This window comes from Microtus pennsylvanicus, chromosome 5, assembly GCF_037038515.1.
Source record: "Microtus pennsylvanicus isolate mMicPen1 chromosome 5, mMicPen1.hap1, whole genome shotgun sequence".
Classification (NCBI taxonomy): Eukaryota; Metazoa; Chordata; class Mammalia; order Rodentia; family Cricetidae; genus Microtus; species Microtus pennsylvanicus.
In genome coordinates, this window is record NC_134583.1 from 57,377,965 (window position 1) to 57,393,894 (window position 15,930).

Genomic DNA, 15,930 nt, shown 5'->3' on the forward strand with positions numbered 1-15,930 from the left:
GATTGGTGGAGGCAGGCCAAGCAGGGAAAGGGGCTGTGGTAAGACAAATAAAGGCTGCTAGGCAGCGCTTGCCCTGCTTCCTAATCCAAGGGCACCAGTTCCTCCCTGTGTCATAGGGAGATTAAAAGAGCTGTTCCTGTCAAGTCTGATATGCATGTCAGTGTAGAAAGACAGACATAAAATAAACAAATAAGTAGATATGTGTTGCAAACCCGTAATCCCAACACCCAAGAGGTAGAGGCAGGAGGACTGCCCGCAAGTCCCAAGGCACATCAATCTATGTTCCAAGCCAACGACAATACATGGTAAGAGTTTGTCTCAAAATAAAGTAAAAACAACAGCAAAACCCTATACAAACACAAAATAAGTAAATCAGGACTTAAGAAAACCAACTGGCTTCTCAGGGTACCAGTCCTTCTACCCATCTTATAGCTCACTTTTAAGAACAAACTCCGAAACCTTCCTGCTTAGGCTAGGAGGTAACCAGTACCAACTCAGCGCCCCCCACCTCAGACGCCAAGATCATCTTCAAGACGGCATCACCTGCCAGCACGGAGCACCCATGCTGCTTTCAGAATAAAGGGGTGCACTATGAGTTCTAACTTAAATATCTATTGCCAGAACTTGAAGCTAATTACTTTCCTTTCCCCCAAAGAATTAATATCCCCTGCATTTCAGAACCTATCTGGTGCCAAACACAGAGACACACCTACAGTCTCCGGTGAGAAGGTTGGAAAAACCAAAGGCGACCAGCTCAGAGAGGCCAGCTGAGTTCTCTCCAGCTCCTGCTCACACGTCAAAGAGAAAAAAGTAATTATTCAAAGCCTACATAAATGGATGTAATTTTAGGTACTACCAGTTCCATTTTAAAATGCATGCATGGGTACAGTGATTATAGATATTTAGCTCACAGCAGCTGTCTGTCTATTATTTTCTAAATTCCAGCTCAAAATGTGCTAAGAAAAATGCATTTCTGAGAACTTCCCTGGCCAGGCTACGTAAGCATTTCTCCTCCCTTGAACCCTGACTGTGGGTTCTGGTCCTTCTTCCCATCTCAGCTCACAAAGTCTTACTTTCACCCAACTCTAACCTACTCTTCTTGTAAATCAGCCTGTTTCTGGGGAGACAGGTCAAAGGTTAAATCAGCAAACCTGCATATCTACTTGGCTGAACATTGACCCTGTACCCAACACTGTCCACGGGGAGCTGGGGAGCTGTTTGGGACACAGAGTCAGAATTCTAGTCCTGCTAGGATACCCCAGGACCAGCTCAGAGATAACAAGATCAGTATGTTGGTGTGGGAGGTCCTCCTGTTAATGTGTTGTTTTTATTGGTTAATGAATAAAGAAACTGCCTTGGCCTGTGATAGAGTAAAGCTCTATAGAGTAGAGTAGGCGAAAACTAAACTGAATGCTGGGAGAAAGAAAGCAGAGTCAGCCACCACCGGAAACAGACAAACCAGAACCTTGCCAGTAAGCCACAGCCTCGTGGTCACAGCCTCATAGCGATACACAGATTAATGGAGATGGGTTCATTTAAGATATGAGTTGGCCAGAAATACGTTTAAGCTATTGGCCAAACAGTACTGCAAATAATATGGTTTCTGTGTAATTATTTCGGGGCTGAGCAGCCAGGAACAAACAAGCAGCCTCACACAACAGTATGGTACTGTCACTTACCATCACCACCATCTGCTGGCACTCAGTCTCCCACGCAAGACAATCATCCCTGGTTCTGAGCTGAAGCCTGCTTGCCTCCAGCCAGGCCTCCTCTGCCCTCAGAGAATCTCTACATACTTGTGGTTTCTGAGGTGGGATATCACCACCCTCAGGAAGACACAGCCCCACTCTATGGTCAGCCTCGAGATTGACCAGATCGTTATTAGACTGGCAGCATAACCTGGGCAGAGGTGAGAGTGGTACAGTCCATCTCCACAGGAAACAAGACCAGACTCCTGCTCCCAGAATTTCCTCTGAGCAAAAGCATGGGCACTGGCAGACAGTTGTGGCCTGTCCCCTAAGACCTTTCATCCAGCTCTATTTGACAGACTGGCATGGATGAGGAGCTTCTGCCATGAAAGCCACATGCCCACAGGCCTACAATGTGCAGAGCAGTGGGCACGGACCTGCAGCTAGGTTATCACTTTTCCATCTCAAATGACACTGGGAGGAAAAGAGCATCACTGCTGTGCAGATGCAGAAGCTGAAACTAGATGTGGTTTCACTTTCAGCACCATGAGAACCACCTGTGGCACCTGTGCGGGTTCCCAGCTCTGCCCCCAGAGGCTTAGATCCAGGCTCTAGCTGAAGCAGCTCATTAAGTGTGTCTAATAGAGACACCGAAGTTACTGCCTACCCGCAAATGAGCAAGATGCCCTGCCTGATAGTCCAAGCTGGAACCCCAAAGAAGCCTTCCAGAGGGCAGCACAGAGATCAGGGAGTGAAAAGGACATACCAGTCCTGAGCCCAGGAAACCTGTTCATGCTCCCTCCTGATAGACACAGTCACACAACATTTCCAAGATCAATAACTGCTCTTTGGTATTCAGCACCAATCATTTAGTTCCCAGCTTTCAATTACACACCCGTCTCAATACAAAATCATGGTTTTCAGTGAGGCATGCTGGCAAGCCTGCAGTCCCAGTACTTGGGAGGCTGGGATAGGAGAACTTCCATGAGTTCAAGACCAGCCTGGACTACAAAATGAGATCCTGTCTAAACAACAAGAACAAAGATGAAAAGGAAAAGCATATAGGCACAAATCTCCCTCTCTAGCCAGGCTTCAGGAGACTTTTCCAAGGACAGTACAGCAGCCCCTTGGCCAACAGCCCTGCACCTCTCCTAGCAAGGCACGTCCTTCACAGAACTAACAAAGCAGCCGTGCTAAGGGTTAATTCTCAGCATGTGCACTGCTCTAGCTGGTCCATGAAGCCACTGTGGTCACTACCCCCACTTTCTAGGTAAAGAAACATGTGGACACAGAGACTGACATGGCCCAAGCTAGAGACAGAATTAGGGTTTCAAACCAGCACTCAGACTATAACATCGCTGATTTGTTCTTTTTGATCAGGGTTTCATGTAGACCAGGTTAGCCTTGACCTTACTGTGTAACTAAGGATAATCTTGAAGTTCTGATCCTCCTGCCTTCACCTCCTGCCACCCATGCCAGGCTTAGGCAGCGCTTGGGGCTAAACCCAAGGCTTCGTGTAAACTATGCAAGCACTTCACCATTCAAGCTCCACCCCCAAGCCAGCATCCTTGTTCTATAACCACTGTGAGGCTCAGACTCAGACCAGCAATGGGAGCCCCTTGGGCGATGTTCCACCGTCCCTATCCCATCAGCCCTCCTTCCAGAAGCCAAGTTGCCATTGCAGGCTTTGATCCAGGGCCCACCCGCCCACCCAACACCTCCACTCCTCACACAGATGCTATGACCCACACCACCTGCTCCCCAGAACATGTCAGCACTGGCTTGCTGCACAGCTGCCTGCCTTCCTCAATCTTCCCATGAAGATCCTCAGGCCCCTCCTCTCAGAGCCCAGCCCCCAACACCCAGACTGAAACTGGTCAGGATCCACTCTGTTCTTGCCCTGGGCATTGCTGGAAGCAGGTAGTGTCTTCTGTCTCTGTCCACAGAGCCCAGTATGAAGACCTGTCCGCTTCCAACCCTGTAACTGAATAGATAACTCTGCCAAACCACCCAGCCTCTGGCTAAATTCTTTAATGAGGCACTCGCCTCTTCACAACCCACTGGGTCCATCTATGAACAACTATGGCCAACTCAGTTTACAAATGGAGACAACACAAATATGGCAGTTTTTGAGACCTTGTCTGGTCTTGGCCCATAGGAAGGCCAGGCAGCATCGGCCTGAGCACAGGATGGAATGGTCCTTGCTACATTCCTACATGGTAGAATGGGTTCCTGGGAGGCCCAGGAGAGTGAGAACATGCTAACTCCAAGCTGCCAGGCCTAGATAGAAAGTGCTGGAGAGCCCCTGAGAGCACTGGCTGAGACGGTCTGGGATGTGGACATGCTCTCTGGCAGGCCCTGAAAGACAGCCTGGCTCTTTAAGGAGGCTTAAGAGGCTCATCAGTCCCTAAGCTGGGTCAGTTGACATCTGGGGAGGAGGAAAAAGGAGAGGTGGAAAGGATTAAGGTGCGGGGGGGGGGGGGGGGGGGAGGGTGTACTCCAAATGAAGAGCTCCACACCTCCCTCCAGAGCACCAGGAATCTCCTCACCACCCTTACCTGCCTGAGAAGCACAGCTCACTCACTCTTTCCTCAGGGGGTCTTTCTGAGGGAAGCCCAAGATGCTTCAGCCTTGGGATCCTCTGGGAAGGTGCAGAGAAGGAATGGGAATTGGAGCAGGAGGCACCATGGGCCAGGGTAGAAACAACACTAAATTTGGAGTCAGGATGACTCAGGTTCAAGTCCCAACTGATGCTCTGGTTGCAGGCAGCTCTTTAGCCCTATCTGTACAAATGACAATTGAAATGCCTGCCTCCAGGAGTTGTTTAACTGTAAAGTGTCAGAGGTTGACACCTATGATCTGAAAAACACCAGACACCTTGTCTGTTCTCCAGTGGCCAAGGCTGATACCAGATGGCTGCCAGGTTAAAGAGTACCACTCACACAGCCTAGGAAGGAGACAGACCCCAGCCATTCCACACCACCCTGGGCTCTTCAGCCTAGATCCCTATGCCTAGGCAAGTACCTGTGACCTCAGGCAGCCTGGCCCTTTACAGACAAAGGGCGGTTGAGGGTTTTTGCTTCAGGGTTCTTAGCATGCTTGTTACTTACTTACTTACTTAGTTTGATTGATTGTTTTGAGACAGGGTTTTGCTATAGGCTGAGCTCAAACTCACAGCATTGATGCCCCTGCCTCAGCCTCCTGAGAGCTGAAAGTCCAGGCATGCACCACAATGCCTGTCTTAATTAACTCTTTACTTGGAATCACTGTAAATGTATGTAAAACATGCAAGAGTAAAGAGAATACGAAGATGGACGGCAGCTCAAGAGCACCTGTTCTTCCAGGGGACCTAGGCTGGGTTCCCAGCACCCACAATCACCTGTAACTCCAGCTCCAGGGAACCCAACTCCCTCTCTGACCTGCAGGCACAAGGCACACATGTGGTGCACAGATATAAACAAAGGGAAATTTTCATACACATAAAATAAAATAAATAAACAAATCCATAAAAGGCTGGTTGGCTTGCTTGCTTGCCTTTTGGTTTTTCAAGACAGGGTTTCTCTGTGTCACAGCCTTGGTTGTCCTGGAACTCACTCTGTAGACCAGGCTGGCCTTGAACTCACAGAGATCCTTCTGCCTTTGCCTCCTGAGTGCTGGGATTAAAGGTGTGTGTGGTGGCTCTGAGCAAGCTGGATGAGAGATACATCTCTAGTACAACTCAGTCCAAGCAAATTCAGCCCAGATTAGAAGCCAAGCCTGGCAAAGTGGCACACGCTTTTAATCCCAGAATTTAAAAGGCAGAGGGAAAGAACTCTGTGAGTTCAAGACCAGTATGGTCAATCCAGAGAATTTCAGGCCAATCACAGTTACATAAGAATGCCCTGTCCAAAGAAAGAGAGGCAGAGGGAGAGAGAGGGAAAGAGGGAAGGAGGGAAGAAAGGAAGGAAGGAAGATGACCTGAGGTCGCAGCAGCTGTTGGATGGCTTTCCTCCAGGCACTAACAGTATTTTGGGGACCAAGACCCAAAGAGACTAGAAAGACAATGACTGGTCTCCCGATACTTCCTTGTCACCTAGGACTTTGAAGAGAAGCTAGCACCTCCTGGGGCAGATGTTTTTATTTGGGAAAATGCAGCCATACAGCTGATCTGATACAGCTTACCAAAGCAGTGATCCCAAGATAGGTAAGGGAGAGGATGAATCAATTGTAAAGTCTGCAGAAGTCAGGTGTGGTGGAGCAGGCCTGTTATACCAGCACTTGGGAGGGGGGGGAGGCAGAGGCAGGAAGACCAGCAGTGTGGCCAGCTTGGGACTCACAGTAAGACCCTTTTTTGACCACTAAGGGTGGGAAGTCATTCAGTGGTAGAGAGCTTGCACAGCAGTTCCAAAGCCCTGGCTTCCAACCTCAGCACAGCAAAAATGAAGTCTGCATGTATGACATTTCTCTATCCTAGTCTCCTAGGAAAGCAGATCTTCCTTCCCCTTCTGTCATTAAATCTGTGGTTCCTGTGTCTGAGAAGCCCACGCTAGGGTAAAAATACCTCCAGGCCTCTCCCCGAGTCTGGAAAGGGGGAACTAATAGGTGACTGTAGAAAATCACTTTACCCTACGGACCAAATAAAATCATGTTAAGAGTTGAAGCAGATAATGTTCATAGAACACTCTGCAGACAACAAAAACATTCATTCAAAACGCTTCTCTTTCCCAGAAGCCAAAAAACAAATGTATTGACAGCAGTGTGACAAGAGGCAAGCACCACCATATTCCTCCAGGTTCTTGCCTGTGCCAATATTGACTCACAACACCACGCCAGTCTGAGATGCTGACTCCCACAAGGAGCTGGAGTGGGCATCGCATTAAGCCACCCAGCATCCCATATCCTAGTCGGTCCTGCTAGCTGCCCTGCCCACCCTCCAAAATGGTGACTTGACCTAGAGTCTTGTATGTGCAATTCAATGATCCACTACTAAGCGGGGAAACACCCCCCCCCCCATTCCCCTGCCCTTTTATTACTTTTACATTTGCATCAGCCTCACTAAACAGCCTGCACCGATTCTGGACTCAATTGCTCTGTAGCCCAGGAAGATCTGGGATTTGCCATCCTCCTGCTTCCTGCTCATAACCTTCTTGTCAAAACCCTAAGAAGTGCCAAATTTGTCCCCTTAGTATGTAAGGAGAATAAAAAGACTGTCCCGAGGCACAAGCAAGTGTTTCTTATTATTTTTTCTTTTGTAGTGCTGGGAGCAGAAGGAACCCAGTCCTCCAGTACTCAACACAGAAGAGACTCAATGCAGGAGAGATTCCCACCCACCCTCTTCACATAGACCTACCTGCTGCAGGGGTAACTGGCTCCCCCATGGGTCAAGAGCCTGGCAGCTTTAACCATTTTTCTTAGAGGTTTCTCCAGCTCTTTGGAGGGCCTGCTTTGAGATTGTGCCACAAACCACAGCTTTAAATCCTTCCTCCAGCTTTTCACAGAAAACTGTTAGTACTTTCCCACAGATCCAGTGCTAAATCCATGATCCGGCTTTCCCCCCACCCCCATAAAGTCACCAGGAAGGCAAGATAAAGTGTGGGGTTATACACAAACCAGCCAAGCGGGAGAGCCTGCTCGCCTTCCAACAATGAGGCTTCGGGAGTTCCATTTCAAATACACGTATGCCATTAGCACCCAGAATCATTGTGAGACTGTCAATTTCTGGTCTGAAATAAAGTTCTGGAAATGCTGTGTCCAAGTTTCAATAGCTTTCCTCAAGGGCCTTCCAGCTAATAGGGACGTCCCCCTCGACATCTGTCACATCTGGTTGACTCTTCAGTACCTCTTTAAACTGACTGAAAGATGAGATGCTGCATGCACAAGGCACATCCTAAACACCGGGTATGGTCTACAGCAGGGTGTCTTTGAAGGAGGCTAGAAGCCATAGCTCTCGCCTAGCCCAGCTTTCTTGCTTCTCCCAGCCTATGGCCCTATGCGCCACGTGGCCTCCCTTCCCCTCACCCTGTCCAGTGGGCCTTGAGCCTGCACACTCCCGTACTGTGTTTTACAGGAGGGCATGGTGCTGATGAGTCATTCAGCATCAGAGATGAAATAACCTGATATCTACATGTAAATCAATATTGATATTTGAAATAGACATGAATAATAAAACATATAATATATACTTTAAGCTTTTCTTTACTTAGAATGATATTAAACAAACCAGAAAATAATGATGTGCACCATTAATCCCAGCACTGGGGAGAGGCAAAAGCAGGCAGACCTCTCTGAGTTTGAGGCCAGCCTAATGTAAGAAGCAAATTCCAGACCAGCCAGGGCTATGCAGTGAGACTGTCTCAAAAAAAAAAAAAAACCCACATGAAATAGCAAATTAAAAAAAAAATGACAAGTCTAAAAAATATGCAAAAGAAACAAGTTTTATATTGTAGATTTGTTGATTTATCTCCTTTTCTTTGACAAAGGGGCTCAAGTAACCCAGGCTGGCTTCTTATACAATTCAGTATTATATCTGAAGATGGCCTTGAACTCTTGGACCTCCTGACTCCACCTCCAGAATGCTAGAATTGTTGGTTGAACACAGTCTTACATTGCAGCTTTGTTTTGTTGTTGTGTTTTGGAGACAGAGACTCCAATAGGTCAGAGTCTCCTGTAGCCCAGACAGGGCTCTAACTCAGTGTGTCACCAAGGACGACCTTGGACTCTTGCTAGCCTCACCTCCTACTCCCAAGTGCAAAGATTGGTGTGCCACCACACCCATTTGACTACAGCACCTTCACTGCCCCCCCCCTTCCCTTTCAATAAAGGGCCTTTCCTTTTCATTTTGCACGGGACCTGGAAGCTACATCACTGGCTCTGCCCCTAGGGTGTTTCAGGCCACAGAGCTGGGGGAAACAATAAAAAACCAGCTCCGCTCCGAGCCTTCAGTGTGTCTTACTCAAGTCCTACTACCTAGGGAATAGCACCTGCACAGGATAGCCCTACAACTCCCCAAAGATAAGTCTGGAGGACCGGAGCTACGTGGCACCTTGTTGGTCCCTGTCAGGACCTGGGAACAAAGGTAGAAGATGTCAAGAAAAGTCAAGGAAAGTGGGGGGTCTAGTCCAATGGCCAATATATAAGGACATCCCCCGATGTGAAGCGCTGAGCTCATATGACCAAGGAGCCAGAAAAGGCTGCCTCGGCCCTACTGGCCAGGATCCTGCTTTGAGCGTTGTTATTGACAATGAGTAACTACATCCAAGATGCCTGGGTCCAAACACCAGCCCCAACAGGTCTTCTCTTGGCTTCCCTGCCTCTATTCCATACACAAGTCTCCTCTCTAGCCAGGAATATTAAAAGACTGGACTACTTAATGAATACCCAAGGTTTCTTGGGGACACAGCCTCTCCTATGAATACAGAGGACAGATGGACTGGTGCCAAGCCTCAGAAGCAGTGGACATGTCTGCTCTCTGTGCAGAGTATGGTGTCCCCCTGACCCTCAGAACACAAGTGCACAGCCCTAGAGCTGAGCCAATGGCTCAGACCTGTAAGATCCCAACTACTTGGGAACTAAGGCACAAAGACTGCAAGTTCAAGGCTGGCCTAGGCAGCTCAGTGAGAGTCTGTCTCAAAATGAAGAGTAAAAACGGCTGGGGCGGGTGGTGCACAGCTTTCTGACAGAGTATTTGCCTAACACCCTTGAGCACCTAGGTTCATTACAGGAGGCTACTGTCTTAAAACAAAACAAAAAGCTAGGTACAGTGATACACGCCAATAATTCTAACACTAAGAAAACTGAGGTAGGGGGATTATTACTTGTCCAAGGCCAGCAGGGCTACAGAGTGAGACCCTGTCTCTAAGTAAATAAATCAGACAACAGCTATGAATAGCAGTAACAGTTCCTGTATTTTTTCTAAGAACTCAAAAAGATTAAGTAAGTACCATGTGGTGCTTAACTAGCTCTTAGGGAGCTAGAAAGTTCAAGGCCAGCGCCCAGGCTACACTGCAAAACCTTGTCTTAAAAAAAAAAAAGAGAGAGAGAGAGAGAGAGAGTGCCAGATGGTGCAGATCTCTGTGAGTGCAAGGTCACCCTGGTCTACAAAGTGAGTTCCAGGATGGCCAGAGCCATAAAGTGAGACCTTATATCATTAAGAACAGGAGCTGGAAAGACAGCTCAATGGTCAAGAGCCTGTTCTTCCAGAGGACCCAAGTTCAATGTTCAATTCCCAATTCCCACATGGCAGCTTACAATTGCCTGTAACTCCATCTCCAAGAGATCCAACACCCTCACACAGACATATATGCAAGCAAAACACCAATTCACATAAAATGAAAATAAATAAATCATAGAAGGGAGGGATGGAGGGAGGGAGAGAGGGAGGGAGGGAGGGAGGGAGGGAAGAAAAGAAAAGGCTGGAGAGATGGCTCAGCAGTTAAGAGTACTGACTGCTCTTCCACAGGACCCAGGTTCAGTTCCCAGCACCTGCATGGCAGTTGAGCTTCCTGTAACTCCAAGATCTGACACCCTCACACAGGCATACATGTAAGAAAAATACCAACGCACTTGGGTGCTGGGATAAAAGGTGTGCACTACCATCACCTGGCCACAAAACCTTTTCTTAAAGGGGATGGTCACACCATCTCATCTGTAGTTGGGAGAATCATTAATGTAAAACGTAGCCAAAAGTGCAGAAATAAGCTAAAATCCATATCTCATAGTTCAAGGTTTTCTGCTTTAAGAAACAGACTCTAGATTAACATCTCTGCTACACAGGATGCAATGGCACACACCTGGGATCCCAGCCCTAGGAAGACAGAGACAAGAGGATTCTGAATTCAAGACCAGTCAGGAGGCTCAGCAGTTGAGAGCACTGGCTGCTCTTCCAGGGGACCTGGGTTCAATTCCCAGCACCTACATGGCAGTTCACAACTGTCTGTAACTCCAGTTCCTGGTGATCTGACACCCTCATACAGACAGACACACAGGCAAAATCCCAATGCACATAAAATAAAGAAATAAATTTTTTAAAAAAGACTAGTTAGTCTAAGGATCACAGCAACATCTTGTCTCAGAAAACTAGATGAGGGGGCTGGAGAGACGGCTCAGTGGTTAAGAGCATTGCCTGCTCTTCCAAAGGTCCTGAGTTCAATTCCCGGCAACCAAATGGTGGCTCACAACCATCTGTAATGAGGTCTGGTGCCCTCTTCTGGCCTGCAGACATACACACAGAGAATACCGTATGCATAATAAATAAATATAAATAAATAAATATAAATAAATAAAGATAGATAGATAGATAGATAGATAGATAGATAGAGAAAACTAGACGAGGCTTAGAGACGACACATTTGTCCAGTATGTGCTATTTCCTACATTCATGCCTCCATACTTCCAAAGAAATTTAAAAAACAAACAAACAAAACAATGAAAGGAGGGGGGACTTGTGAGGAAGAAGGGATCCAGAGGGAGTGGGAATGGGTAGGAGGAGTAATGTGGTGGAGGGGTGGTGATCAGAACACATTAAACAACTGGACAGGATCTGGAATCACCTGGAGAGGACATGCTTCCAGGAACATCTGTGACTCAGTTATTCAGATTCGGTTAGTTTCTGATCATGCCTGTGAGAGATTATTGGAATTAAGTAAATCGAAATAGAAAGATCCACCTAAAAAGTAAGAAGCATTATTCCTGAGCTTAAAAAGGAGAAAGACAGCAAGCAGCATAAGCATTTTCCATGTCCTCCTGACTGACAGTGCAGTGTGAGCGGCTGCTTCAGTTCCTGCTGTCTTGACTCCTGCCATGTTAGACTGTGACCTTGAACTGTGAGCTGGAAATAAGCTCTTCTGTGGCCCCCATAGGCTCATATTTCTGGATGCTTTGTCACCAGGGAGTGGGACTGTTTGAAAGGATTAGAAGGACTAGGAGGTATGGCTTTGCTGGAGGAAGTGTGTCACTGGGCGTGTGTTTAGGTTTCAAAAGCCCACGCCAAGCCCAGTCTCTCTCTCTCTCTCTCTCTCTCTCTCTCTCTGCCTGTGGCTGGGGATGTACTGCTCCAGCACAACGACTACCTCATGCTTCCTGCCATGATGAGAACGGACTGACCCTCTGAAACTGTCAGTGAGCCCCAAGTTTCCTTTAGAAGAACTGCCTATGGCCACGGTGTCTCTTCACAATAGAACAGTAACTAAGACAACTTCCTTCAATAAATTATTCCTGTCCAGGCATTTGATCACAGCAACAGGAAAGAAACTAAGGCACTCATGGATGGCATTGTCAACAAACCAAAAGAAAAACAAAACCTACCTCTGGTAAGTAGCAGGAACAACTGACGCATCCCAAAAACACCACGTGCCTTTCCCCCAGTAAGAAAACAAAGTCAGTCATGACTCTGCTCGGTCCCTCTGACTTTACTGACTCTTTAGAAGATGCCCCCCCCCTCCAAAAATCACAAATCCAGAAATTCTCAGTCTAAGAAAGCAGGCAGAGTCAGGCAGATAGTTCAGTGAGCAAAATGTGCTCACCACTAATCCTGACAATGACCTCAGTTTGACCCCTTTCTCCAGGAACCACATGATGCCAGGAGAGAAGACTCCCCAGGATTGTCCTCTGACCTTTGCACACCCCACGGCCCACTGCAGCACACATGTGCATATGCACACATTCGCTCACCCTCAACCCCAAGCTTCAGAGTCACACAGCTATCTCAACCTTCCTAACGCTGCGGCCCTTTAATGTCATTCCTCATGTTGTTATGGTGACACCGACCATAAAATTATTTTCATTCTACTTCCTAACAGTAATTTTATTGTTGTGAATTGTAAATATCCAAGTTTTCTTGTGATGAATTGTAATGTAAATATCCATGTTTTCCAATGGACTTAGGTGACCTCTGTTGAAAGAGTTGTCAGACCCCCAGAGGAGTCATGATCCGCAGGTTGAGAACCACTGATCTATATATGGCCTATTCCCAACTTTTTTTTTAAAAGATTTTTTTATTTACTATGTTTCCAGTGTTCTGCCTGCATGTATACCGGCATGACAGAAGAGGGCATCAGATGGTTGAAAGGGAACTGAACTGAGGTCCTCTGGAAGGGCAGCCAGTGCTCTTAACCCCTGAGCCATCTCTCCAGCCCCATATATTCCCATCTTAAATGTAAAACAGCAAAATGAGATCATTTTATTGTAGTTGTTGTTTTTCAAGGAGTTTCTCTGCATAACAGGGTTTCTCTGGCTGTCCTGGAACTTGCTCTGTAGACCACGCTGGCCTCAAACTCACAGAGATCCACCTGCCTCTGCCTCCCAGTGCTGGGATCAAAAGTGTGTGCCAACACTGGCTGGCATAAATCTTTTTTTAAAATCATCTATTCAAGCCTGTTTCTACCACAGCCTTCCCATCTCAAAGATATGGGCACCACCATTCAGGTACCTCTAGAAGTCATCTGTGTGCATGTGTAAGTGGGTACGGGTATATTTGTGTGTGTCCTTGTGTGTGCACATGCACATGTGCATGAGTGTGTATGTATGTGTGTACCTGTAGATACACAAGTCAAAAGCCAAGTCAAACTCATGTGTGTTTTCAGATGTCCACTTTGGTTTTGAGACAGCTTCTCTCCCTGGGATCTGGGACTTACAGACTAGGCTAGGATGACTGGCCAGCAAGCCCCAGACTTTCCTGTCTCCATCTCCCCAGGGCTAGGATTGCAAGTGCACGTTCCTATGCTGGATTTTTATGGGCTCTAACAGGAGTCCTCATGCCTGCGTGACAAGCACTTTATGAACTGAGTGAGCTCTCTCCCTAGTTTGCTAGAGTCGTCTTTGAATGTTCTTTCTCTTAGACAGCGTCCAATCCGTTAGAAAGGTCTAAACCCTCCATTCAAAGCACAGCCTGAATCTAACGACAGTTCTCCATGTCTGTTCTCCACCCTCCACTGGTTTTCTCTGGACCACAGTCACAGCCTCCATTACTCTCTGCTTCCCTGGCACAGCTGCCCACCCAGACCCCATTCTGCCTAAAACTGCCAAGCAGAGCATGCCATTGTCCCATTTAAAACCTGAGCCTCCCTGTGCTCAGACGAGAGCTTAGCGGCTCTTTACCTTGGTCCAGTTTCACCATTTACCTCCCTACCTGGGATTCCCCAGCACCACTCTCCCTCGGTCACCACCTTCAAGCCACACGCAACTCTTCTCTCGCTGAACTTGAAGGTTTTGGGGCCTTAAACTTCTGAAATGTTTTGCCCCTACTGGTCACCACAGCAAGGATCCTTCTTGTCATTCAAACTTCAAATGTCACCTCCTCAGAAAAGGTCATCACAACCTTCCAATCCAACAAATCATCCAACACTCCTCACATCCCCTCCCGTTAATTTTCTGCACAGCAGTCGCCGCTGCCTGCTCGCTCAGTTTTCTTTCCTCCTGTGGGTATCAAACCAGCAAGCAGGAACAGTGAGCACCTCCCTTCCATAAATCTCATCCATCAGTCCCAGCGAGTCCCAAGCGGTGAAAGAGGCTCGGGGACTTTCTTCACATATTCTGACCCAGGTCTAAACCGTGTTTCCAACTTGGTGAAGATATCAATTCTGAATCACAGTCCCCTACAGTACATACACCTAGTGCCAGTCAAACCACCCGCCGGAAGACCTTTGGCTAATTCATTCATTCGCTAAACAAACATTTACCGAGCTCCTACTCTATGCCAGTGGGGCAAAGGATCAAAGACAAGTTCTGACTCCCAGGAACCACAGGAAGCAAAGCGAGGAACGCTGACACACAGGTACCTTCCCAGAGCGGGAAAGACTAAGACTGTACGCGTGCCCCTTGTGGCTTCGAGGTCAGATCCACACAGCCCAACGGACCCAGAGAAACTGGTGGAGCAGCACCCCGCGGCTCAGGCGGCAAAGCTCCCACTCTACTAGCCCAGGCAAAGCAGACACAGCGCGTTCGTCTGCGACCGGCGCCCGCCGAAGACGCGCGGGTAGAGTTCCAGGATTACCATTGGCTGACCGGGAGCCCCACCCCCATCCATCACAGGGGGAGAGGGATGCAGCCGCCGGGGTCGCGCTCCAACTCTCCAAGGCGATCCCAGCCAGCGTGGCCAGACACCACCTTTCACTAGCGTCGCGGGCCCTCTTCCCTCTCCCCCACGCCCAAGCCCTCAGGCCACACTCCCGACCCACACGAGCCCCACTCCCAGACACCCGCCACTGTGCCCAACGCATGCCCTGGGGGTAGGCGTGTCCCGGGAGCCGCGGAGTTTGCTGGCTCGACCGTGGGCGGGCGGGACCAGGCCAGGCCCCCTGCGGCGCTGCGAGCCCCGGTGCGCGACCGTCCCCAAGCCCGCCACCCGTCGGCCACACAAACCCCGAGGGCCGAGCCCGCCAAGGCTGCGCAGGAGCGAGTCAGGTGCGGCCGCGGTGCGGGCTCACTCACTCGATGAAGAAGCTGGCGCCCTCCTCCGTGAAGCCCTCCTCCCAGCCGCGCGGCAAGTCTGCGGGAAGGCGACAAAAGTCGGTCAAACTCCCGAGGCCGTGGCGCCCCCCGCACCCGCCACCGCCCCCCGCCGGCCCCGCGCCCACCTGAGCGGATCATGTGACCCGAGTTGACCGGCTCGCCGGTCCGCGGGTGCAGCCAGGTCGTGCAGCCGAGCTGGTCACTGCGGGAGAGGTGCACCTGTTAGCGCCACCGCCCCACACGGCCGCCCAGGGCCCCAGCCCCCGGCGCCCGACCCCACCCGAGTGCCGCCGCCCCTCGCGCACTTGATAAAGAAGACGCGGCCGTCCCGACAGACGCCGTACGACCAGTGCTCAGGTAGGGTGTCCCGCCCGACCGCCGCCGCCATGTTCGCCCAGCGCCAGAGCCCCGGACCGGGGGAGGGGGGAGGGGTGAAGGGGTGGGGCAAGGGGCGGGGCACGGCGGGAGGGGGGGGACAGGGGTGCACGAAGTTGGGACTGAGTGAATGGGAGGGATAAGAAACAGGGAGCTGGAGTAGCAAGAAGTGGGGGGCAAGGAGTTAGGTGGGGATAGGGAGGGAAGGGACAAAATGTGGGGAGGGGTAGGGAGAGGAGTCCAAGAAGTTGGAAGGAGTGAGGGAGCGAGGCTAAAGTGGGAAGGGGCTGGGAAACGAGCGACTTGGATGGACCTCACTGTGTTCTCCTGTGCTGGATGTTGCGTGGGCTCCCAACTTTGGTGACTTGGTCTGGTGCCTGAGCCCGAGATGTCGCGGCTGGTGACTCCAAAGTTCCCTGGTGCAGGGGCCGGGCCGGAGTGC

General features: G+C 49.5%; 1 protein-coding gene across 4 annotated transcripts in view; it reads right to left on the reverse strand.

The window, feature by feature from the left end:
• Plekha7 (pleckstrin homology domain containing A7) overlaps positions 1–15,526 on the reverse strand; it is a 188,172-nt gene extending 172,646 nt beyond the window's left edge. For 3 of the 4 annotated variants that reach the window (XM_075971980.1, XM_075971978.1, XM_075971977.1), the window contains exons 1-3: positions 15,419–15,513; positions 15,239–15,315; positions 15,093–15,150 (exon numbers count right to left, since the gene is read on the reverse strand). In XM_075971980.1, the coding sequence (XP_075828095.1) occupies positions 15,093–15,150; positions 15,239–15,315; positions 15,419–15,501 (218 nt within the window). In that variant the 5' untranslated portion in view covers positions 15,502–15,513. Of the gene's footprint in view, positions 1–15,092; positions 15,151–15,238; positions 15,316–15,418 lie in introns of all 4 variants that reach the window. The other variant, XM_075971982.1, reaches the window with a different exon arrangement.
• Between the last annotated feature and the right edge of the window lie 404 nt (positions 15,527–15,930).